This window comes from Micrasema longulum, unplaced genomic scaffold (genome assembly GCF_059751315.1).
Source record: "Micrasema longulum isolate JH-2025_06_02 unplaced genomic scaffold, ASM5975131v1 h1tg000252l, whole genome shotgun sequence".
Classification (NCBI taxonomy): domain Eukaryota; kingdom Metazoa; phylum Arthropoda; class Insecta; order Trichoptera; family Brachycentridae; genus Micrasema; species Micrasema longulum.
Window position 1 is genome coordinate 293,215 of NW_028277457.1, and position 27,113 is coordinate 320,327.

General features: G+C 32.5%; 1 protein-coding gene across 2 annotated transcripts in view; it reads right to left on the reverse strand.

Annotated features, from left to right (window-relative positions):
* Positions 1–27,113, reverse strand: part of LOC148283212 (uncharacterized) — a 429,005-nt gene that overhangs the window by 292,999 nt on the left and 108,893 nt on the right. For both annotated transcript variants that reach the window (XM_088223836.1, XM_088223837.1), the window contains one exon: positions 10,898–11,245. In XM_088223836.1, coding sequence (XP_088079962.1) covers positions 10,898–10,994 — 97 coding nt within the window. In that variant the 5' untranslated portion in view covers positions 10,995–11,245. The remainder of the gene's footprint in view (positions 1–10,897; positions 11,246–27,113) is intronic.

Below are 27,113 nucleotides of genomic sequence, written 5' to 3' on the forward strand. Positions count from 1 at the left end.
TACACGATGCATCGGTTTTTAGACTTGATGATTTTTGCAAGCCTTGAATCTTCTGTTGTGTGCCAATTTCGTTTTAAACCCTTTTTTCCTTTTGTTCTATCGAAAACTGGTTATATTTTATATGAGAGCCATCTTTGGAATCTTGACCATACACATTGTTACCTATGTATATTGTATTCCTATTTCTTTTACACACAAGTTATTTATTACGTCTTTACCGTTGGTCATCTATACCATTTAGGTCTAAAAGAGCAGGTATCTCTTGAATAAAGGCTCACATCTTTAAGCTCTTAGAAGTTTGTATTCAAATGATACAATAGCTTAAATTCTGATTGTTATGTTTGTGAAGTTAAAGAGCTGAAACCTTTATTTATGTGGGTGAGATTCATCTAATTGAATTATTTTCCCTACATACTAGGCAACGCCTGAAAGTGTTTTTTTTTCAATTTCTATATTTCTTCATGGACCAGGTGGATTTTTTTTATTTTTATGATTCTTCTTTATGTTACACTGATAAAAATATCGTTTATATTTTTTTGTAATTTATATATGTTATCCTAAAAATATTATCAATTAAAATAAAATAAACTTTTGAAAGGCGTCAGTTCCCATTATGTACACAAGGATTGTTTATTTCTTTTACGTAATGGGAAACGTTAATGTAAATATATGTCAACAATATTTTGAGTTTGTCCAAATTTTTGTAGACAAGAACTGGATTCAACTCCCTGGGGAGCTGTTTATATTAAAATATGACAACAGAGATGATGTTGTAATATTTTAAATATATGTATTTGATTAATGTAAAAAATTATATTTAGTTGTAATATTGCATTTTTATTTGTTATTAATAAAAAAAAATTTAAAAAAGAATACCATCCTTATTCTACCACTATAATAAGGATGATATTTTTATCCGTATTCTATCACTATGCCCAGGCGTAACATTATACTAAGTTTATGAGTAAGGCCCTGGCTATGTTACTTGTGAGCGAGTATTTGAATGTATAACGAAAGGCGAATTGAATTTAATATTGTGTCGAAAAGACCTTGGGATCAAGTTTGGTAATGATCAAGTTTCTACTGAGATACAAAAAACGCACACGGCGGTACAAAACTCTAGATAAAAAATAAGTTAAATTATTCATAAACATTGAAGCTGCAGAATATGTAATCTCATAAAGTAAAGATAAAAATACTGGAATATGTATAAAAAAAAAAAAATGCAAATAAAAACATACAAAAGAAAATATTTATTGTTTATGCAGATAATTAGTAAAATTCCATAATGAAATTTGGTAAGGTATCCAAAATAAAACTCAAACACTTTTATTGGATTAAATTCTACTTTTATTTTTAAACAAATTTGAAGCATTTCGTCTTGTTAGGACATTATTAAACTGACTTAAATATTTAAAAAGTATCCTTATATACTAACAATAATTGTTGTTTAAAAATATCAAATTTATATCCTAAATACTTGTGAAATACCCCCATAAACTATTATCACTATTATGACACCTACATATTAAGACTGGACACCGCATAAAATGGCGTATCAGTAAAGAAGGTCAATACTCCTAAAAACTTTGGAATATTTTGACTTCTTTACATTATACTATTCACTATGAAGTATTTGCATTTCAAATTACAGAGAAAGTGAGAAACTTGAAATTGGCAAATAAAAGCTTATACCTTATTAATTTTTTTCACTGTTTGTTTTATACACCTGGGCTTTCGTTCGATACCATAATTATACTAAAAACCATTTATTTATTTTTAGTGAAAAATTTTGCTAGAGGTTCATTGTAATTTATTAAAGAAATATAAGACGAGTGATTATTGAATCCCGTTAAAATTATGGATTAAAGTATCACTTGCTTATTTTTTTATAAACCAAAACAAAAATTATAACAAGTATATAAATATATATATTGATGGCGAGTAATAAAAAACAAAAGAAAAAAAATGTATTTTCTTTTTTTCTGAATCAAGTAATTAAATTCTTTTCAGAACCTTTTGTAATTATTTTATTTTTTAATTTTAATCTTCAAGTACGAAGAAAAAGTAATTTGGCGGACTTATTTCTAAAAACAATATCTTCTAGCCAACCAATGAACAGACTGGTTAAAAGAAGAGTTGGTTTAAAAAATGCGTACTAAAAAACAAAAATCCATGAGATTTCTTCAGATTGATTAATAAGCCGTTATCTGCGGACCAACCAATTATTATTTTATTTTATTTAATCTTGAAATGGGGCACACATAAACATATTCTTATACCATATATTATTTATATAATCATCAGCCTTCTCGTGTCCAATGGTGAACATAGGCCCACTCCTGAGATCTCCACATCTCCCTATCCTGATGAACTGCATCCAACCGCTTCTACAACCCGTCTTATGTCATCAGACCACCTGAGGTCTGCCGACATTTCTTCTGCCTGTTCTAAGTCACTGTTCGAGAACTGTTTTAGCATATTTAGAGTCTGCGGTTCTGGCTATATGACCAGCCCAACCTTTTTTATGGTTAGCAACTCTGCGGGTCATATTGGAGACCTTGGATCTAGATACTACCCATGTATTAGTACTTCTGTATCTCAAATAAATACTCAGCATTCTAGCTTTTGTCACTAATAATTTGAGTGATTAGTTTAAATGTTTGGAATATAGAAAAGATCAGACGGCCAGTCAGTCTCATATAAGTTGCTGTCATTTTTTCTCAGTTCAACATTTCCGGCACACCGGATACCTTATTTAATTCACTGACATATACATAATTATGAACACCAATACATGAGTACGATTATATTAGGTTTAATTGCCATGTAATTCTAATTTAAGGCTCCTTTGTTCCTCAAATGTCATTTCGATGAATCAAAAAACGCGCGTGATCGCTTAAAATATATATTTTTATATTCAAATGTTAAAAACATTTAAGTTTTTATGTGAAAATTATTGATGGAAGTTCATTGTCATTTATTATAGAAATAAAAGACGAGTGATACTTTAATCCACAAATTTGTAATATCCAGGGACCGGTTTCATCGCTTATTTGTTAGTTAATAATATTAACAAAAAATATAAGTTTTCCATTTCAGGAACTTACCTTCTTAATTGTAATGACTGTAAAAATGCATGCTACGTAGGCCAAACGGGTAGAGCCTTTAAAACACGCATAAAAAAGCATATACAATCATAGTAATAAAGACACGTCAAATTTTGACAATCATTTAATAGAACATAAACATTCCTTCGATTTCAAAAAAACAATGTAAAAATATTTAATTTTGAATCTTAAGGCCATAAACTTGACAAACAGTAAATCCTCTAAAAAAATAGATTAACAATTAAACCCGACGTAGAATAATATAATGAACAGCTAACACACGTGTATTCCCCATTACTATACCCTTTGATAGTTTTACTAATGACTTTTTACCCTTTTTTTTCAGAAATCAAACGCACGAAGGATGGGACAATTAAAAATAATGTATATGCAATACTTAAACATATTAAAAATATCATTATATCCACTCATTAGTTAATCTGAAACACTTTGTTAATGATCCTTAATACAAATATAATTTAATTTAATTTACTCTCATATTCAATTCTCAATCTTTCCCTGTGTTCTGTAAATACATTGAATTTCTTGATAAAGATACCGGTCTTAAAGATGTCGCGAAAGCGATGAAACCGGTCACTGGATATTCTTAATTTGTAGACTAAAGAACCACTCGTCTTTTATTTCTATAATAAATCAAATGTTTAAATTTAAAAATTGTAGAAAAGTTGATATCACAAATCGAACAATCTATTCAAGGAGTGTTTTGGGGAATGTGAAAATTTAGGCGTTTAAAGGGCTTATGAGCCGTAATGGGCTGAATTAAGTAATCACATTACACGTTATAATATTTACAATAATTATCTCTATCGTGATCTTCACAAATACACAATTTTTCGCAAGTTGTATACTATATCTAGTCAAAGCAAGTGTTTTTTCACATTATTTGACACTTCCTCACACGCGACATCTGTTGACTTTTGGTGAAGTTTTTTTTATAGCAATATTATTTTTGTAAACATTCGACCATTCTTTCGGATTATATTGTCTGCTTCTAGACTATAGAGTAGGATTGCTTGAGAAAAGCATTATTTAAATTTTCACATTTATTGAATTTCTAATTAAAAAAACAATACGTTTACTTATTGGTTTATTTATTTTCTTCATAAACGCTCAAGGGGCATTAACAAAAAATAATTAAAAAATGTTAAAATGCTTTAAAATAAAACACAAAATTTACAGAAATAAGACGTGAAATTAGTTGGAAAAGTTAGAAAGTTAGAAAAATTAGAAAATATATACCTGATAAAAAAGTTATGTCAAGTAAAAAAATATTAAAAATGAATAATAAATTTGGTTTTTCTATTTAGTTTTTCAACTTGATTATTCATATTTTTTTATTTTCTCTCTATCTATCCTCGCCTCTCTTGTATACACCATGATTTAGTCTGAAACACGTTTTGTATATCCGAATTATGTTTCCAATAATCATGTGTTCATTGTACTATACGATATTTCTTAGGTATCCAGATGTTTGCTAACTGAGATGGATATGTTCTCATCATCACTATGGCAGCATCATCTGCACGGCATGTGATGTTAATGACCTTATCTCCCTTAGTAGATTCACTACTTTTTTTCATTCTTAAAAGCGTATTTTTTAAATATAATTATTCTGCTTGTGTAAGAAAAGGTTTTAGGCGTATATATTGTTGTGCTATATTTAGTTATAAAGGTGCTAAACTTGCTTTGTTTCTTTGTTGTTCTCAATATGTGTTATTTTTTAAGTGTTAATATTATTTATGTCTTGAATTGAGTTGTTGTAACTCCTAGGAATGTAATTCAACGTATTATACTTGAAAAATACTTTGTGTTCCATGATTTATAAATAATAAATAAAAAAAAATAGTAAAAAAAAAGTAATTAAGCAATCATATTATCGTGAAAAAATAAGAATTAAACAAATATAAATGAAATGAGTATTTGCCAATAACTAAATGCAATTGAATACTTCAGCAAATAAAAAACAAATAAATATGTTCATGTGTCTAAAAACTCGTACGAATAGTTAAAATATTAGGGGCATGTTTTCTAAATCTTTTAAATTCGAGATAAATGTAATCCATTTTACTACTGGAAAATGAGACAGATGACAGATTGCAGGCTTATTCCAGTGTTATACCACGTCGGACGCAGGTTGAATAAGTTTCTATGGTCGCTATTTTAGTTCCATACCGGCTATAATAGCATGCAATACAAGTAATATTTTTTACTAAACCATCCTTATTCTGACCAGGTTTATAAGTAAGGCCCCAAAGCTGATATTCCGAACGCATTTACAGCGCGCTATAACGCGTATTTAGTACTTAAAAACGTGTTATACCGCGCTACAATTACGTTCGGAATACCAACCCGGTAGCTCAATCACAAATAACTATCGACGTGCTTAAAAACATACTAAGCATTTGAGCGATCACAATGAACAATAATGAACATGTTTTAGTTATCGCAGTCATAAGTCAACGCCTGTGTAATCTCTAAGTCAAAGCTCTTTTTGTTTTTTTTTTTTTTCCTCGTAAATAAATAATTTTACTGGCGAAAAATCTGCGTTTATTATAAAAAATAGTACAATTTATTGCCTTAGCAAAAAAGTAAGGAGTATCTAATACAAGAAAGTGAAAATTAAATTATAATTACAATGGCGACTGCTTTTCTTGACATTTATTTGGCTTGCCAACAGCCGGCTAAATGCAATAAAAAGCATGATAAATAAATAAATAAAAATAGCAGTTTTGGAATATTTTCCATATTTACACCGGTGAAATTGAAATATGTGATTGCGCAGCAGGATTATACGTCGCGAAACGTAAATATTTTGACATTTAATATGAGGTGTTCACGGGCGTTTCATTGTGATCGCGAATACGATAAACAACTATGGTGAGAAATTGTTATCACGTCGCTTATTAGCACGTCGATATTTATTTGTGATTGAGCTACAGGTGTACAAATAAGTTTCTGCCGTTCGACAAAAGTTAGCGTCACCAGTAAGTTATGGTTAAAGTTATCAGATGTAAATGGTTTTTGTTAATTTCATTGTGTGTTTTGTAATATAAATAGTATAGATGTATATAAATACCTTGTTTTTAAAACTGTCTAAATATTTGTTAATTCTCTTCGTTTTTTTAAGTTAGTCTTCTTTGTTTATTCTCAAATGTAATTTTAAAAAAGTATATTGTTATGTGTCCTTGGCACGGGAAACCCCAGTGAGGTAACTTTATTTTTATTCTTAACCATAGTTTGCAAGCAAAAAATATTAATAAATAAATAAAAATAAAATTAAAATAAAACGCCATATCGTAAGGTGGACATCTGTTAACAACATAACCTTGAAATCGAAGTGAATTTTCATTAGTATAATATATTATTTTGTGTGCGAAAATGACGAGTTTTCAGCCGAATAAGAGTCATTTGCAGGAACTTCTTCAGGGTAAACAGTGTGAAGATGGCTCTTGCAATGGTAGCCAAAACGTCGGAACAAATTCAACACACACGGTATCACCCAAAAAAAAAACATATTGATAATAGTGACCGTAAAAATCCTTCGCGCCTATCCAATAATATCGTTTTGGAACATTTTGGACGTTTGATGTTTTCAATACAACCGACTCAAATAATTGTTATTATGTTATCACATTGAAAACATTCCACGTTATTTTAATGTTGAATTCAAACCACCCGATCTGTTTGTGGTTCGAAACTAACTTTTCAATACATTCGTGGAAATATTTTGTTTCGGAGTTGTTGATGAGATTTTATCTGGTCTCATAAATGTAAATAAAACCGCATGGCAAAACCGTATTACTAACACATAACTACTAAACCTGCTTTGACCACAGAACGAAACCGTACCAGCATATAATTTTAGTATCGCTTATGCTAACTTTATTAATTTATTTTGTTCATTAACGCCCAAGGGACATATATAAAAAAAACATACATGCTAACAAGGAGCGTGCGGTGATGATTTTAATTAGGGTTGCAGTCACTTGGTACTAGCTACATACATGTATAAAATTTGTGACTTCTTCTTTTGAATGATTCAAATTGAGTGCTTTGAAATAAACTGATATTGATATTGTTTTTATATTTACTACAATTTGCAAATAGATTTTACTTGTTTTTGGCCGATGTTATCATGTTTTGGTAAAAACCGCAAATAATTTCACTATTCGACTTTTCGTTTTTTGGTTCATCGGGCAGTTTATTGAATTAGAAACCTCAAAATATTCCAGCTGTTTTTTGCCAAAGATCGTTTAGTTATTTTGTATTTGTGAACAAAATAACGATGCAACGTCACCATAGACAAACAGATCATCATATTTTTTTCAAAGCGATAGTTGGAAGACCAAACTACTTTCAAACCCGATAAAATATATCATTCCATCAAGTTTCTAATTTATTTATACTTTTACATTGTTTGTAATCTTTTTTTATACAGAATAAAGTTCCCTCACTGGGGTCCCGTGCCGAGGGAAACATTTTACAAAATGTAAAACATGCCTAAGATTAGCTATTTAACAAAGTTAACATAATAATAGCAATAAAAAAAACGTAAATTATCCAATTAACCTAATTATAATTAACATAAAAAACAATAAAAAACTAAAATATTCACAAAAAACATAACTAATTTACATTGACAAATAGAAAAAATTCATAATCAGTGCACACATTTTACCTATTTGGCTTGATCCACTCATCGATCCGTGCGCAACCCACCTCCACTATCCATTTCTTAATATAAATTTTATATTGTGAGAACCTACTATATGTCCTTATGGATAATTGAAGTAAATTGTACACTTTAACCGAGTAGTAGGCCAATCCTCTTTGACCGAAGGTTGAATGAATTTTTTTGCAGCATCAGGGTGGAGTATTTAGTAACTCTTGTATTTGTAACGGAAGGTAGAGAATAATGTTTACGTGCGTATAGTAACAAAGCTTTTACATACAGTTGTTTTATAGATTTGACATTAAGATTTTCAAATATACCGAGGGAGGTAGTTCTGATTGTGACTCTTAAGATATTTTTTATTAAAGCTTTTTGTGCAATTATTATTTGCTTGATCAGTGTGTGATTTGCACATCCCCATCCGATTATCCAATATTCCAAAACCGATTGAGCTATTGCGTAATATATTTTTACAAGTTCTTTTAGGCTTATTATATTTCTTATAGTTCTTAAAAAGTAAATTTGCTAAAAAAAACCCTTATTGATTAACGAACCACTAATTAATTACCAAAATAATTTCTCCTTAATGCCTCGTGAGTGAAAGCGCAGGAAAAACCCTCTATTCAATAAACATCAACCCATATGTAGTATTTAACCGATTTGTTCATGGAATCGATAATAATGATAACGGCTTGGGGTGGTTTCTTCCTAACAATTTAATAAGAGATTGTAAGGCTTGTCGGATTCCGTTTTTCATTGTGACAGAAATAATAAAGAGATGTGAACTTTCAACGAAAATGTAGAAAATCACACTCAAACATTCTTTTTTTGTCTTCCTTTGTCAGTTATTTCCTTCACAGATTTTCTTTCAAATCGGCTCGGGTGGAAAATGAAAAAATATCATTGTTATTTTTTTGCCAGAGTTCATTCGAACGAATAAACACTTTGATTTCTTTATAATGTGTCAACTAGTCATTGTAAAATATTTCCATCTTAAAAAGGCTGGACGTAGGTGACAGACTATCCTCCATCTCTTGAAAACGTATCCTCCAGTTCTTCATACACATTTTTATTTATTAACAACAACAACAACAAACCATCACTCAGTTTACCCGTAAGGGTAGGCAGATATAAAAGAACGCCACATCACTACATCCTTGAATACAGATCTCGCTTCCTCTACATTCGTACATCTTCTTATGCACGTACGCCGTTATTTCTCTATTTCTGCATCCGTCAACATTCGCATTGTAAATAATTTTAGCCGTTTTTTCGCTGTCCATTCGCTTTACATGTCCAAACCAGCGTATAGCTCATTTCTTAATTTTGTCGATAGTGCTTATTTTAGCCTTACATAACCTACGAATTTCAACATTTGTGCATCTATCGTACATAGTTTTACCACGCATTTGCCCGAGAGATCGCATTTTGACTGCAATCCGCCTACTTTTATCTCTGTTTTTCCAAGTCCATACTTCGCTCCCAAACACCGGAGTGGGGACCGGGACTTTATTGTGAACTGCTAATTTTGCCTCTTGCGACAAACATTTATTTGCCAAGGTTGATTTTATTGCACCGTTAACTCTGTTCCCGGCACTCACCTTCCTTTCAAATATTTCTGTCATTCCTTCCTTAGTAAACATACTTCCCAGATACACAAGTTCCACTTCTTGTTTTAGTATAACCCCATTCATACTTTCAATTCTTTTAAAAACCATCACACTAGATTTACCGACATTTATCAGCAAATCGCTTCCCTCACATATATCGTAGACTCTTTTTACCAAGAATTGCAGTTCTTCTTTATTGTTAGCAAGAAGCATGGCATCATCAGCATGGCGGCCTCCGTGGTATAGTGGTCAAGACGCTTGACTCACGCACGGAAGGTTCCGGGTTCGATTCCCGGTGAGAACACAAAAATTAAAATGTGATTTTTCTCAAGCCTGGTTGTTCTGTAATGTAATGTTTCACCACTGTAATTGGGCCTCCTGGCCTGTTGTGGGGCAAAAAAAAAAAAATTAAATAAAAGACAATTAACAGTAAATTCACCCATTTTTGCTCACATTCTTAAACATTTTAATTCTTTTATACAGTTATTGATATATACGTTGAACAGCCATAACAGACAATAATTAAGCTATTTAATATTTATATATTCACATTAGCCAATTAAAATGTACATATAATTATTTTTTTAAAACACGTTAAAAAAGTGCAAAATAGGATATTTAAATGTACAACGATAAAGCTTTAATTCACGTATTTTTATCAAAAGGTATCATATGCCGGGAATAACATTTTAAATATAACACATACTTAGGGCGGATTTTTGTGATTCTAATAATATGACTTTAAATGTATTCAAAACAAGTTTTTGAATATAATTTTTGGGTTTAAAAATGAACACATACAAAACAGCTCGCAGTTGGCATCACATCATTTTGACGTCACGCGTAATGACCGCCGATTGCACTTCTAGCAAAAATTGCGTACTAGTTTGGCGACAAAACGTCATTCGTGCCGTTTGTCCCACAGGGCGCGAAACGTCTCGTTTTTGGACAACTCAAAATCTGCATATTATAAACTTTCGTAGAAAAAAAATCATTATCGCTTGCTTATTTAAAAGTAAAAAAATGGAAATATCTCATTCTCAACCATTTACACGTTTTGGAAAATAATTTTAAATTAGGAATCCCAATAATATAAGATCCATATTTAAAAACCGTCGATTAGTTTTATGTTTACAAATGTTAGAACTCAGAAGGGTTATATTGGTATATCAAATTAATAAGCAGATAGTAGCTGAGTTTAAGTTCAGCGCTATAAGTTTCAACCAATGAGAACTACCGAATGATAATTCAATATTCGAATTTGAACAATTTCAAGGTTTCGGCAATACGTGGATTATATCTCAAACCAATTAGCTTACAACTTCGGACAAACTCGCGCGAAGTACCCGCCAACAATGTTACGACTACCCACAATAGAGAATAATTACATAATGTTACATTCCTTCGGCGTGTTCTGGCAACAATCTCCGCAGAATTCGATTAAATGAATAAAAACTGTAATAATGACGTTAAAAAGCATTTACCTTGAGTTTGCGAAGGTCCGGCGAGAAGAATGACTCCCAGAGCTGTCAATGTCAGTTGCCGCCAAGCCGCCATTTTATCTTGTTCCCTCAACAACATGGCCGCCCTGATGCGAGCGAATTTAGCGATAAAATCATAAGAACTTCACAAAATCACTCAAATTTGGCACTGTTATGTCACAACTGTAAAACTTGTGAATTTAAAACTTCTTGGCACTATATTGTTTCTAGAAAAATGATACTAATCGACATGGCTGTGATGTTAGTAAGTTCGTGGTCTGTTTATTGTTCTAAATGCTGCATATTGCAACTCTTTCGGACGATGTTTACAGAAATGGGTCTGTTATTAACCTGAAACAAAGAAAAGACATTTCATTAATGCGTATTAACTTTTATAAACAATACAGTTCACACACCTCATAAATAGTAGTTATGTCTTGATGTGAATTTGTTTACAGTAAAATAATGCATATTTTGCAAAGAAATGTCACAACTCGCAACGTTCATTCGATGCAAAACCCGTGGCATTAGAATATTAATACAAATGTAAAAATAATGTATTTTTTTACATATAAACAAATATAAGTACACAATATTACTACTAAATACAATTTTTATATAAATTCAATACATATATTTTCAACTTATTTTTAAATGTACTTGCACTTGAAATAATATTTAGATTTATCTTTCACTCTTTAATTTTCACCAGCCTGAAGATGCCTATTAGAGGGTGAAAGCGCTAATTGGTCAAAATAAATAAGTGGAAGTGTACCAAGTATTTTTTAAATTAATAACTTATATGCAAATATAAGTTATTACATCACATATATTTACATTTGTTTCACGTTTTTACAATCAACAGCGACATATGAAATTATTGGATGGGGGGGTAGAACGGAAAAATTTATTTGAGTCATTTTTAGATTGACAAAAAAAAACAAAAGCACTTTGCTCTCCTGAAAAGTTAAATTTTTGCAGTTACACTCATGAGTTCCCCAACTAAACAAACTCCAAGGAAAATTACAATGTCTTTCAATGTATGGTTTACCTCTTCGTTTTTATTTTCAAAGCTTTAAATATATAAATATTTGGCCTCCATTGTCCAAGCGGCTCAACTGTAGAATCATCCCCCGACAACTATCAAATATGTTTCTTTATTATCTCTGTTCAAATCACGCCTGAATAAACACCTCCTTTTACTTCCTCTTTTACCTCTTTTCTTTTCCTTTAAAGGCACATATATTTCTAGTTATTTTTTTTCATCTACTTGGTTTAATTTTTGAAACTTAAAAAGCAGAAAGATTGTCATCGACGGCCTTCCAGGACGGCAGGAGCCTGTAGGTGTGAACTTGGGTTAAACTCTCCTGGGGTATCTACAGCACGTATCCAAACGAGACGCTCGTTATAGGACGCTGGTGCGTCCGTTCTCGGACTTCAACGTTGGTAATAAATCAAACCATCAATATTTTAAGTATTTACAAATGTTTGCAGATAGGCTGGATTTCAGCCATAGGGAGTAAATTTAGACTATACACTTCTGTTAGACTTCCATTTTCCCTTCTCAAAATTGTTTTCCCTCTCTGTTACAGTAACTTTAGAAATGAAATACTATTAGACATGGGGGTCCTACATGACATACTCAGTGGACGCCTTGACAGTCCGGCTCTTATGTCGGAGTTATCATTAAATGTCCCTGGCTACCACACACGTCACACGTCGAGCTCTCTATTTCATGTGCCAGCAGTTCGTACGAACTATGCCCAGAACTCTCCACTTATACGTTTTGCTCGTGAATATAATTTGAACTCTCCCCTTATTGATCCATTTGATTGTAAAAAAATAAAATTTAAAATGCGCGTCTTAAAACATACTTTTTTGTCATATGCTTAGTTTCAATAATTAAGTCTTATTTTATTTTATCTCTAATTCTTAATATTTTTTTTATACATATTTATACTGTCGATACTTGTGCAATAATATTTACACACATGTCCACCCTCATTTTAATATAACACCCACTCACCCACCCTCTCACACACTTACACTCACACAAACACACTAGTATGTATTGTACGTGTATTTAATGTATTTCTGTGGATATCTGTCATTGGTTTTATTCTCTGTATATATTTTTTTAATATTTTTTTTTATATGTATAACTGTTGATATTCCCAATAAAAAAATAAAAATGAAACCACCTTATACCAAATATTATTCCTAAACACTTACTCTCAAAATTCAGAAGTTTGGTGTTTTGAGTTTTGGTAGGGTGCCAGTACTAGCACGTATTAAAGAATAACTACTGGGATTTTACAAGAGTTCAATATTCGGCATTTCGTTTCGTGTCGACACTTTGAATCACAATGATTAAATAAATGAAACACGAAAATGCTTAAACTGCTTAAACTCCAAAGTAGTTTCGCTTCTTTTTACGAAGTATATAGCAAAATGTTAAAATTTTAAGCGCTGGGAATTGTTTGACAATGGGTATAGCTTAGGGGAACTCGAGGCAGTCTATAATGTTTCTAAGACGTCATAATATAATTTGCAAAGTAAGTGAAGTACTCGAGAAATCTTAGAAGAGTTATTCGATCCAGTAAAATGTTTACGAGTGTTTCAACTTTAATTATTTTCGTGCAAACAATAAAACTGCTTATCTCCAAATAATGTATATAATTTTGTAATAATTTTGGCGCCCAGTTTGAATATATTGTTATTTTACTGACATAAAACACAATGGTTGCATTTAAGTGTTTTTATTTATAACTAGCGGACCCGACAGCCGTTGTATTGTCCTGCCCGAACGTTGGCATGCCTGCTATTACCTTGGAAAAAGACTTTTCATTGATAAGTAGGTACCTGGGTACATGTTTATGATCGAATTCTAAAACTAAAAATTATTATGTATCGGGTTGTGGTCCTGTGGCTAGTGTCTCGGACTCAAGGACCACGGACCAAAGGTCCCTGGTTCAAATCCCACTGTATCTCAACTTGATACCCATTTTCTAATAGTGAGTTATTTAAAACTCGTTTGAAAATGGACCTGTTAATAAAATATTTGGGTAAATTATAAGAACGCAAATATTTCTCTTTTTTTTTTTTAAATTCAAATATTGAATTTAAGTAGGTACCTAGGTACTTAAAATAATTAATTTTCATATATATACAATTTGGTGAACGCGCATTTGCGGTCGCGGGCCTTATGACATGGAAAGCTCTCCCAGCAGAGGTGCGAGGCTGTAAAAGTGAAGTGATGTTTCGGAAAAAACTTAAAACCCACTTGTTCTCTAAATCATTTGAATAAATCCGTAGTATGTGACAGCAAAATAAATTGTTTTAATTAAATTACAAATTTCAAAGCTTCAATTAAATTTATTTTAGAATAGAATCACTACGTAAAGCACCCTTGAGGTAATATATTACGAAAATGGCGCTATATAAGTTATCAATAATAATAATAATAATAATAGAATTCTTTCCGCAAATGTCAAACTCGTCTTTTCTCACCAACGGGGAGCATTTTATTCATAAATGCGATTTTCAAATATGTATTTAACGTCAATTAATATTATTTAAGTATTGCCAAACATCAAAATTGTAAACATTAAAAAAAACTTTTTTAAACACAAAAAAATAAGATTTTTACATTTTTTTGTACAGGCATTCTCGTTGAATGCAACCCTAATAGGTAGATGAAAAAAAAATGCTTTTAATTTTTTTTCACAGATTCGATTGAATATTTCAATATCTACGAACACGTACTGCGCAAAGATCTACATTTCGCTGAAAACCGCACGAAAATTGGTTTAGTTGTTAAGGAGAAGTTTAATGATATCACACGTACATAAGAATTATATTTAAAAAGATTCTGATCTTTGAAAGGGAATGATGATGATGTGATATTTTTTTATTTATATAAAATCTGTTGTTTTCCCAAATAAAAATAAAATGGACTTATTATTATAAACTCTTATTTATGTTCTAATTTTTCCAGCGCTTAAGAAAACAGTTTTTTATCTAATTTTCCATGGTTCCTCATTGTACAGCAAAAATTCTTGAAAATGCATTAAAAAAATTATAAAAAAATATTGATTAACTACTTTGAACGACGTCACTAGTTCATATAAATCTGCAGATGATAAGGAAGTTGTGATAGATTTTGGCTAACGATAAGTTAACGGACTAATAGATGCTGCTAGTTCAGATCTAGGACTCTCAATGAATATGAGCAAAACTAAGCTTATGATCATTGATCGAGCTAATAAAGTAGCGCCATTATCCTTACTGCGCAACTTACAAAGAGTCAACAATTTTATTTATATAAGTTCTCTCATCAGCGATGGCGGTGGGTGTGAATGTGAAATACAGTGACGTGTGGGTGTTGCCAAAAGTACAGAAGATAGTACAGAAGTTAAGTATTATTTTTATTTTATTTTGCACCACAACAGGCCAGGAGCCCAATTACAGTGGTGAATCACATCACAAAACACCCAGGCTTGAGGAAAATCACAATTTAATTTTCTTGTTCTAACCGGGAATCGAATCCGGAACCTTCCGTGCGTGAGTCAAGCGTCTTGACCACTACACCACGGAGGCCGCCAAAGTGCAATGAGTCGGCTGGTGAAGATCTGGAAGAATCGCAGTATAACCATTAACACCAAAAAGAGACTGGTGAAGACCTTGGTTTTCTCAGTGTTCATGTACGGTGTGGAGTGTTGGACACTGAGGGAATCTGAAAAAAAAAATCGAACCTTTTTAAATGTGGTGTTGGCGGCGAATGCTGCGGATTTCGTGGACGGCCAGACGAATGAATGCATCTATTCTCCAGGAACTGGACATAGGAGAAATACTAATATCCATGTGCGAGAAAAGAATCCTGCAGTTATTTGGTTATATTTCCAGGGGAAGCTATGATAGTTTGGAGAAAACTGTTCTCCTGGGAAGTGTCAAAGGGACAAGGTCGCGTGGACGTCACAGTCACTGAGTTATCAGAATCATCACTGACGAATGCCTATAGAAGAGCACAAGACCGTTCCAGATGGAGGGAGACTGTCCACAGACGAGCCATGCCTGGAGTCAGGCGTAATCACCATCCTCAGACATGAGGCACGGATTGAAGAGAAAAGTAAACGGACTAATTGGCAGAACTGAACACGCGGATTAATTTCAGAAATGCAAAACTCAAGTTATTTTTTTTTAAATCTTGGCTAAGTTTAATAGTCTTTTGACAAATTAGAAAAAATTGAAAAACCACTGAACTTTCTTATTGAGAAATTCAATATATGAAATATGAAAAAAAGCGAAATACGGAAATATCATTTAAGTCACTCGTACTGTGTTATCAGCAGGGAGGAGAAGGAGGTGTTAAAGTAACATCACCAGGTTGCCATGTGTGAAAAACAATTTCAAGGTAGCCGTGTGGCTTTTAGCCCGTTGACACATTTACCCCCCTTCTCCCCTACCTTCAGGGGATGACGAATCTCTTTTAGAGAAATTCTCGCTATATAAAAACGGAGAGGGTGGTGTTTCCTTTGTAATTTTCAACGTTTTTAGCACTGTCAAATTCAATAAACATATCGCAACAGAGATGGAAAACATCTTTAGAGAAAGAAATATGAAAGTGTGTGTTGTGACTAGTCATTAAATGATTTGTGTGACCATTTTACGCATTCATTTTTTTTATTCTACCATTGAATACTTGCACCGTGCAATAATAACTTATTGGTTATTAGACGCCTTACGCTTAGATCAGCTACAATGTGTTGAGTATGTCCAAATGCTTGCAGACTGGCTGTATTTCCTCCCTAGGGAGTTATTAATATCTCAACTTGTTGCAACAGAGATTGAAAACATTTTTAGAAAGGGATATATCATAATTCTGCAAGCATTTGGACATACTCAAAACATTGTTGAATTAATTATCCAGTAAAAGAAGAAGTATAAAAATTGGGAAATTGTTTCAGGCGTTGCCTAGTTGGTAAATTGAGGTGAATCACATGATAAAGGTTTCAGTTTTTTTACTTCACAAAAGTCAACAGATAGAACAGTTTAAGAAATGTGGATGTTCAAACATAGGTAGAATGGTAAATGCTACACAGTGTGCAAATGCCGAGACTCCCATATTCTCTTCTCAATTTTTTTTCCTCTCTGTTGCAACAAGTTTAGATAGATCAGCTACATCTACATTGAGAGGAAAAGTTATTATACCTCTACGCAAACAGCACTCTAAATTCGGTAAACGCGCATTTGCGGTCGCAGACCCTATGGCATGGAATGCTCTCCCAACAGAAGTGCGAAACTGTGAGAGTGAAGTGAAGTTTTGAAAAAATCTTAAAACCCACTTGTTCTCTAAATCATTTAAATAAATCCATAGCATGTTGACTTTCTTCTTAATTATTAAATCCACGCAAGTAGCGTAGTTTTCAAAATGAAACTGGCGTGACCTTCCCGCAAACCGCGTGGTAGAACCTTAAAACGCGAGCTGACCCCGCGCGCGCTCACCTGGCCCGCGGCGAAAAATGCTCGCCACTATGGCCACGCACTAGAGATAACCTAGCTGCGTAAATGTCGGTAGAACGATGGCAATATGTATTTTTTAATATTTTTTCTTTTACATTGTTTGTATCCATTTTTTGTACGGAATAATGTTCACTGGGTGTCCAGTGCCGAGGGAAACATTTTACAAAAAGTAAAATATGCCTTAAATTAGTTATTTAACAAAGTTAACTTAATAAAAGTAATAAAAACCTTATTAATCTAATTTACCTAATTATCATTAACATAATAAGCAATATAAACTATAGTAATCATAAAAACATAACCAATTTATATAGATCATACTTCATAACAATTTACACATTTTACCTATTTGGCTTGATACACTCATCGATCCGTGCGCAACACACCTCCACTATCCATTTTTAATAGCAATTTCATATTGTGAGTACTTACTAATTGTCTTTATGGACAAGGGAAGTATATTGCACACTTTAACCGAGTTGAAGGCCAATCCTCTTTGACCGAAGGTTTTATTAATTTTTTTTTTTTGCAGCATCAGGGTGGAGTCTAGTTACTCTTGTATTTGTGAAAGAAGTTATTGGTCAACTTAAAGTGTTTGTCTCAACATTATAGTACTGGGACCATTGATATATAATATATGTGAGGGCAATTTCTTTTTTTTTTTCAAAGTGCAAGCTGTCTAATACTAGTTTCAGTAAACATGGGCGAGAGCGTAAAATCCTTGATTGACGCTTGAAGGGTGGAATCTACTAACTTTTTCTAGTCAGGGGAGCAGGAATATACGGGGCCTGGGGAGCTAAGGATAATATCTCTTGACGTAAAAACACGTTTAAATAAAACCTCTTTTTATGGTTCAAAAACGGGGAGTCTTTTGTGTACGCCTCGGAGTCGTCAATAGTACCTTAACACTTTGACTGAATGAAAAAATAACTTTATTTTGTCTTAAAATTTTTACTTAACATATACTTATTTATTTTATTTTATTTTATTTGGGAAAAATCCCAAATAAAATAAAATAAAATAAATGTAAAAAATAGCTGTAAAAATACAGCTATTACATAAACAAAATAAGTAGAAAAATCTTAACAATGATAAAGCCAATTAAAAAAATCCACTGTAAATATAATGACACATAATATATAAGAAAATAAATTTAGTAATTGTATTTGTGTGACGTTTGTATTCATGTGTATGTGAATGTGTGTACGCGTGAATGAATGAGGGAGAGGATACATGTGCGTGTGGGAATGAATGAGGGAGAGGGTGCGTGTGTGTGGGTGCGTCAGTATTTAGATAGTACTCAGTAGTTACGTGCATGAATTCCTCCATGCAGGGTAGTGGTTGACGTATCCGGCTACTATTATTGAAGTTCTGTGCCAGTAATAAAATGAGAAATTAACATTTAAAACATTTAAGAATGTGCGATACTGCGACAGTGACTAGTGACTACCCAACATCTACGAAAGCTACCTTTCGGATATTTTTATATGTTATGCTATCCATAGTGTTGAAGTACTCTATCTGTTTGTTATTTATTGTTTACTTTTCAGCACGAACACTTTACAAATTAATTATTATGCTCAATGTTTGTTTTTGTAAAGTTATTGATAACTTCAAAATAAAAACACTTGAATTTCAAAACATTTAAGTTTTAAAAAAAAAACATTTAATTGAATGAATCGGATTTAACCTACTCAAGATTTATATTTATTGTTGAAAGGCATATTTAAAAGTCACATACTAACTAAATAAATTATACAAAACATACTATAAAAAATATTTATAAAAATTGAATACATATAAAAAGAGGGTGCATAATATAATTCTACAATGACTACAAGGAGTAAGCAGCAATCAGGTGAAATAAATCATTATATGATTGAATACATTGATAAAAAATTTGAATCACTAAAGAATGATATATTATTGAAGCTTAATGAGCAGGGAGAAAAAAGTAATAAAAATTTTGAATCATTAAATAAAACCATTAAAGATATGGAAAGCTCAATAAATTATTTATCTGGGGAGGTCGAGGCGACTAAAGACAGCGTTAAAAAGAATAATACTAAAATAAAATTAATGGAAGCAAAAATTGAAAACTTGATTGATAAATGCAATGTTCTGGAACTTCATCAGCAACGACGAGAGCAGTGGGACAGGGCTTCCAATGTTGAAATAAGTGGAGTGCCTTTTGACAGAAATGAGAATTTAATACACACATTCTCTAAGATTGCAGAAAAAATTGGAGTTAATACCAAAAAAGAAGAAATTACGTCTATTCACCGTGTTCAACCTTGGCCAACGGCAGGATCCAGTGCTCGCGATAAACCTAATATCATAATACGTTTGATCAGAAGAGAACTTAAGGACACGATTATAACTGCAGCACGCAGACATAAAAAATTGTTATCCGCGGACGTTGGAATATCTGGAGAAGCAAGCCGGATTTTCATTAACGAGCATCTTACACCCGCAAACAAGCTTTTACTGCGTAAAGCGAGGCAGTTGAAAATAGATAAAGAGTACGCATTCCTTTGGGTGAAAAATGGCAACATATTCCTTAGGAAAAATGAAGGATCACCCATATTCAAAATCTCATCAGACGCTGATCTTGAAAAAATAATATGACTTTTGAAGCAGCTGACTAGTGTTATTTCTTGTTTTCCTTATTTTTTGTTTTTACCTTTTCTTTGTACTATTTTCAACTTTTTTAATGTGTATAATTTAGCGAACTACTTGCCTTTAGTGACTGCATTGATATATAGAGACTCATTTTACAGGTGCGTCCAATATAATTTAAATCAATTTTACTGGTGTATTTTAAGTTTATTGTTTAATAGGTTGAAATATTTTAATATTCTCAGGCGCTAATCCCATAAATAGTCTATCTATTTACTACCAAAACGTACGCGGCATTCGCTCCAAAACTCATGATTTTTTAAATAACGTCTTGATTAATGATTATGATATGATTTTTTTATCTGAAACATGGCTCCTTCCAAGTATCAATGATAGCGAAATTTTTGATAGTAGATATAACGTATTTCGAAGAGACCGTGATTATGAGAAAACACAACAGACTCTCGGTGGAGGCGTGCTTATAGCTGTCAAAAAAATGTTTTGTAGTTCTGTAGTAGATTCTTGGGACCTAACGGCGGAAGTTATTTGGATTAAAGTAAACACAATCACACATCACAAAACCTTAAATATGTTCTGTTCCTACTTTCCTCATGGAAATTCACATTTGCGAGTGATATCCGAGTTTTTTGACAAAGTTTCCGATACACTCTTAACGTCTCCTAATGAAATTTTCCTGATTATTGGTGATTTCAATATATCTAATGCTGCCTGGCTTTCGAATCCCAGTTTTACTCACTGCACCCTCGATCCCAAGGATGATCCACTTAGCAAGTCTCTATGTAATTTTATGTCATTTAATAACTTCTACCAGTTCAATTCGCATGCCAATACTCGTGGCCGTATTCTAGATCTAGTTATCTCCAACTTTGACTGCGTAGTCACCGAATGTGTATCCCCATTAACACTGGAAGACGCCCATCATAAGACTCTTGTAATTTTGCTCAATTTACAATTCAAAATTCTTCCCGATAATCAAAGATTTGTTCGTTTATTTCATAAGGCAAACTACGATGATGTTTGTGCCCATTTAGATGATATTAATTGGTTCAATACTTTGTCTAATCTGAACATGGAAGACGCAACCCAGCAATTTTACGTTGTTCTAAATGGAGTTATAAACAATTTTGTTCCCAAGCGTCTCACAAATAATAATTGCCGATATCCTCCATGGTACACTCGACCGCTAATTAAGTTAATTTCAGAAAAAAAAAAATTTCACAAAAAATGGAAAAAGTACTCTCAAGCGTCTGATTATCATACTTTTTCTTTGCTGAGGGAAAGACAAAAACGCACGAATAAGGAATGTTACCTACATTTTATCACAACTGCTGAATATAACATTAACCGAGAACCTAAACTTTTCTGGTCTTTTGTCAAGTCCAAGCGAGCTGGGTGTGATGTGCCTCTTCAAATGTCCTACAAAGATAATTTGGTAATTGGCGGTCAGAATATTTGTAATGCTTTTGCGGAATATTTCCATTCTGAATTTTTGGAAACTAATGCATCTAGTTGTAGTGTTCCTGCCGAAGAAAATAGTGTAATTGATCTTAATGCTATAGAAATAAATGAGTCATTGGTAACAAAATATCTCAAAAAACTTAAAGTCAGCAAGGGTGCTGGCTTTGATGGCATACACCCTTTTTTTATTTCTAAATGTATTAAACAGCTTGCGCGTCCTCTTACTTATCTTTTTCAATTATCAATAAAGGAAGGCACGTTTCCTGAAATATGGAAAAAGGCAAATATTACACCTGTGCATAAAAAAGGAAATAAGAGTCTTGTAGTAAATTATCGACCCATTTCTCTTCTTCCCATTTTTAGTAAAATCCTTGAAAATATAGTAACCGATCAGCTCTTCGATGTTATAAAACCACATATTAATCCCAATCAACATGGATTCTATAAGAAACGGTCAGTTGAATCAAATCTTTGTGAATTTACCGATATTGTTTTGAATGCAATGGATGCAGGTTTTCAGGTAGACGTTTTATATACGGATTATTCAAAGGCTTTCGATAAAATAAGTCATTCGGTCTTACTTCGCAAGCTTTGGAACATTGGTATACGGGGGAATCTGTATCGTTGGATATGTTCCTACATTAGTAACCGCAGTCAATCGGTCTCACTCAAGGGATTTAATTCATCATTTAAACCAATCCCATCAGGTGTCCCTCAAGGTTCGCATCTTGGACCCTTATTTTTTATTATTTATATCAATGATATAAGTTTATGCATTCAAAACTCAAATTTTTTGCTATACGCTGATGACAATAAAGTATTTAAAATTGTGTCTTCAATAAATGATTGCGAAGTTCTTCAAGCTGACTTAGATAGAATCTGTTGCTATTGCAAGGACAATCAGTTATTATTGAATTCTGATAAATGTCTTGTCATGTCATTTACTCGAAAGAAAAAAAGTATACTATTTGACTACAAACTATCTGGGAAAATTGTCAATCGTTCAATGAAAGCGAGAGATTTGGGTGTACTGATGGATGATAAGCTTTTATTTAGAGATCACATAAATACAATAGTAGATAAGGCGTACAGACTTCTAGGGTTTATCTTACGAATCTCCAAGCCATTCTCATCACCAAATACATTAAAACTTCTTTATTATACTTATGTGCGAAGTCAACTCGAATTCGCTTCATTAGTATGGTCCCCTCAATATAATGTATATATTAATCAAATTGAAAACATTCAAAAGAAATTTATAAGGAGCCTGGAATATCGTTTTGGTAACATTGAAAATGATTACAGCGCATCTTTGATCAATTTTAATATAGAATCACTACAAAAAAGGCGCCTTAGATATGATTTAATTTTTCTTTTCAAAATTCTCAATAACATAGTTGATTCGCCGTATCTTTTACAAAATATTGGTTTCCGTTGTCCTCTTCGCTATACTAGATTAAATTCCCTTTTTTATGTACCAACTTGTAAAAACAATTATACCTCGAATTCATTCATTAGACGCACCTGTAGAAATTATAACGGACTCAGTATTGATGTAGACATTTTTAACTGCACGTTGCATTTGTACAGAAAATTTCTTCATGGGGTCGATTATTTGGGATAGTTGCTGAATGTACATCTTGAGTGGTTTATGCTATGCATATGTGCCGCATGTAATGTATATGTTTGTGTATGTTTTATATGTGCGTTCATGTGTGTGCGTGGATGGCTCGGAGTGTACATTTGGTATTTTTATTTATTTTAATTTATTACCTCCATGGAAAACGCAAATGTCAACAATTATCTTTTTTTCACTTAAAATTCTTATTTATTTTTTATTTTTTGTCACATTTAATGTTTATATCTTTTTAATTTATGAAAACTTAATTGGTCTTTTTATGTTAAAAAATTGTTGTTTTTAATACTGATTTTGTATGACTGTATGTTTTCTAAATAAAATAAAAAAAAAATAAAAAATAAAATAAAATAAAAACTTTGAGTTGCCAGAATTTCACTCGTCCATGCACTTTGTAGCTGCAAGACGAGACGCTGCAAGGCGGCCTCCGTGGTGCAGTGGTCAAGACGCTTGACTCACACACGAAAGGTTCTGGGTTCGATTCCCGGTGAGAACACAAAAATTAAAATGTGTATTTTCTCAAGCCTGGGTGTTCTGTGATGTAATTCACCACTGTAATTGGGCCTCCTGGCCTGTTGTGGTGCAAAAATAAATCAAAATTAGTAATCTAGCTTCAATCGATAAATGTAATCAACTATCAAATATCCAAATTTAGTAAATGAGGTCTAAAATTCCAACCGTCTATGCGCTCAGTAGCTGCAAGACTTGTTGTTATCTAACTTCTCTTTTTATTAATTTGTTTTCTTTTTTCAAATACACTAAATCTCTTAACTTTATTGTCAAATAAAAAAATGTAATAAATTATCCAAATATATATATATATATATATATATATATATATATATATAAGTCCCAACTCCATGGGATTAAAAGTCCTGTGTTGAGATGGGACGAGCAATAAGTTGACATATTACCACAAATATATTACCACTTGACATATTACCACAAATATAGGATCAGAAACATAAAAAAACAATTTTAAAAAAACACATATTTGGCTCATCAATATGGTAAGCAGTAAACTCAAACGTTCGGAAAATCATTAAGGAGTTTTCCACTCAAATCTCTCCAGCTAAGGAAATTCCAGTCCTTAACTTCTCTCTTGAAAATAATATGCTCTATCAAAATATAAACACTCTCGGTGCGATAAATGAGAAAATGATCAGAACGTAGGTGTTTTTATATGTTTACCTACGTCACTAGTTAACTGGGTTGCCAACCTATAGCGTTTGTTGTCTATTGCTTTATTTTCTTGAAAGTTGCCGGTACCTACTTCTGAGGCACCACATAAGTAAATAAAAAAACGACAAGTTACAAACCCTGCAAATGCCAAGACTTCAATACTCTCTGTTCAAAAAACGATTTCGTCTGTCGCAATAAATTTAAATAAAGGAAAAGATTTTCAAATTTAAGGGTTGTTGTGCGGTGCGAAAGTGTTAATTTCAGCGTGAAAGCCTACTTCCTTCAGGAGAGCTAGAAGGCATTGTGTCGGAGCAAGTAACGGGCGATTGTCAGAGTACTTGTAGCACTTTGATAGGCTCCACCGTCACACACCCCTACAGCACGAACCTCACAACTGGAGGACAATACAAGACCTATACTATACAATACAGATGGGGTAAACCACACTGAAAATAATATTGAGATTAAAAAATCTGACGAAATAGGTATTTCGTTAAAGAAACTAAAGCAACATGAGAAAGGAAAAAAGAAAGATAGATTAATTATGCAGTAAAAAATATTATTTTTTTATACGCAAAACATTAACTTTATTGTAAAAAAATTTGACTAATGTTAGTAAAACAATCATTTTAATAAATCTTTTTAAAAAAAGGACATATTTATAAATATGTTTTATGAATAATATCACATACTTATACAACATTCCAAAACGAGACAAGGACGATCAAGACTAATAAATCAGGGCCGCGATTATGAACGGCTATCTTCATCGGTATAAACTATTATGGATATTTATGTACGAAATTGTGTATATTTGTAAAAAAATAAACTAATTTATTTATATGAACTTGTGACAACGTTTAAAATAGATCATTATTCTAATTTGCTTCGTACATTTTTGAGAAACTTTGCATTACAATTAAATGTTCCAATCTTTACCGCGTGATATAAATCATTGTTTATGCTTCTTATTTCCCGTGGCACTGAACTTCCTCATCATCAGTATGAATAATTATGAATGGGCTTCCGTATTACGCCCTATGAAAAGGGATTACAATTAGAGTTATGACTTATATAGAAATCCACATCCCATACAACTGTAAGGATTTATAGGCTATTCCACTTGCTAATTCTCACCTCACAAAAGGTACAAAGGGAATCCGGATCTTAACCCTTAACAAGACAACGGTGTACCTAAATGCTTAGGATTGCCGTAGTTGGGGTAGAGCGACATACATAATTCATAATTACTTTGCAGAAGAGCGACTATGAATTTATTTGAATTAAGTGACAAAATAAAAAAAATGTACAGTCTGAATTATAACTTTATCAAATCTAAATTTTTGTTGTGCAAGTGATTGTTTTGTGGATAATTTTAAATATATTAATTTACGGTTCAAAAAACCCTTGTCAAAATTGTACTTCAAAAATATTAATTATAACAGTGAGCAAATTAAAATGTAAAATTATAACACACAATATCGATGCTTTACTGACAGAATGCATTCATTCGTTTAAGCGAGTTCCGAGATAATCGCATTTAAAGCTTTTTTATTTTTTTAACGTATTATTTTTCCCACATTTAAATTTATTTTAATCTTTTTAGTGTTTTAAAAGAGTAGTCTTTAATCTAGGCATGGCATACAATTTGAAATCAACATCTTGGACCAATATTTTAAAATATTTGAAATATAAAGACTGTTTCAGTAAAGCCTTGATATGAAATACAATATTAAAAGTGGTTGCGAATTGTGAGGGTATGCATTGGTCAAATACTGTCACATTTTTTACATTCTTTGTACCCACCACCACTGTTAACTTCCGACCTCAGTTTCCTTTGATATTCGACCACATTAAGACCTCGTGTCGTACATCACGCGTTTATTTTGTTGAACGTGTGCCGCATCAAAGACTTTGTTACGACCAACCACTAGTATTGAGCTCTAGATTGAGGGCCTGCCATAGTGTTTGTATCGCTCGCAAGTGACCAGTCGGACCACAGCAATTCCATCAAGAATGAAGATAAGGTTAGTGGCTTTCATTCCTAATCCATCTCATTTGTTGGGGTCGTGACCGATTGACACTGCAAACGGCGTACCGAGGATACTCACTTATTTCATGAAAATGAAATACAGTCCACTCCGCTAAATAATATCATAGAAGGCCTGGGGCTTCGCTCTCCGCTATTTCTCGCCCCGCATCCGCGTAGGAATTCGTTTTCCCACCAAAAACTAAATAATTCAATGAAATGAAAATATAAAAAAACAAAAATATGTACAATTTTGAAAGCAACAATAAACAAGAAACATAACATCAGTAAAATAATTAGCAGCTAGGACAAAAAAAATAAGGTTTTAATCTTCTTTTCCACATCCGCTCTTAGGTGGAGCAGGTGGACATAATCAGTTGTCTCCAGGAGACCCTATCGCCAGCCAGAATTTTCGCCTCTTTCCATATCAATCCAGCGGCCCTTAATTCCGCCAAATAAAGTCTAAAGATCGTCATTGACGGCCTTCCAGGACGGCGTGAGCCCACAGGTTTAAAGAAGAGGCAACTTGGGTGTAGGTTCTCCTGAGGCATGCGCAGCACGTGTCTAAACCAGGTCCACCAGGTAAAAAAGGTTTAAATCACTAATCAAATATTATTTATTCATTAACGGACTTAGTGCATTAAAAAAATGACAACCACATATATTATATATATAATTAGATCTAAATTTGTTGCAACAGAGAGGGAAAACAAAAGTCTACAGATGGGAGAGTTGAGGAAATGTAGATGTTT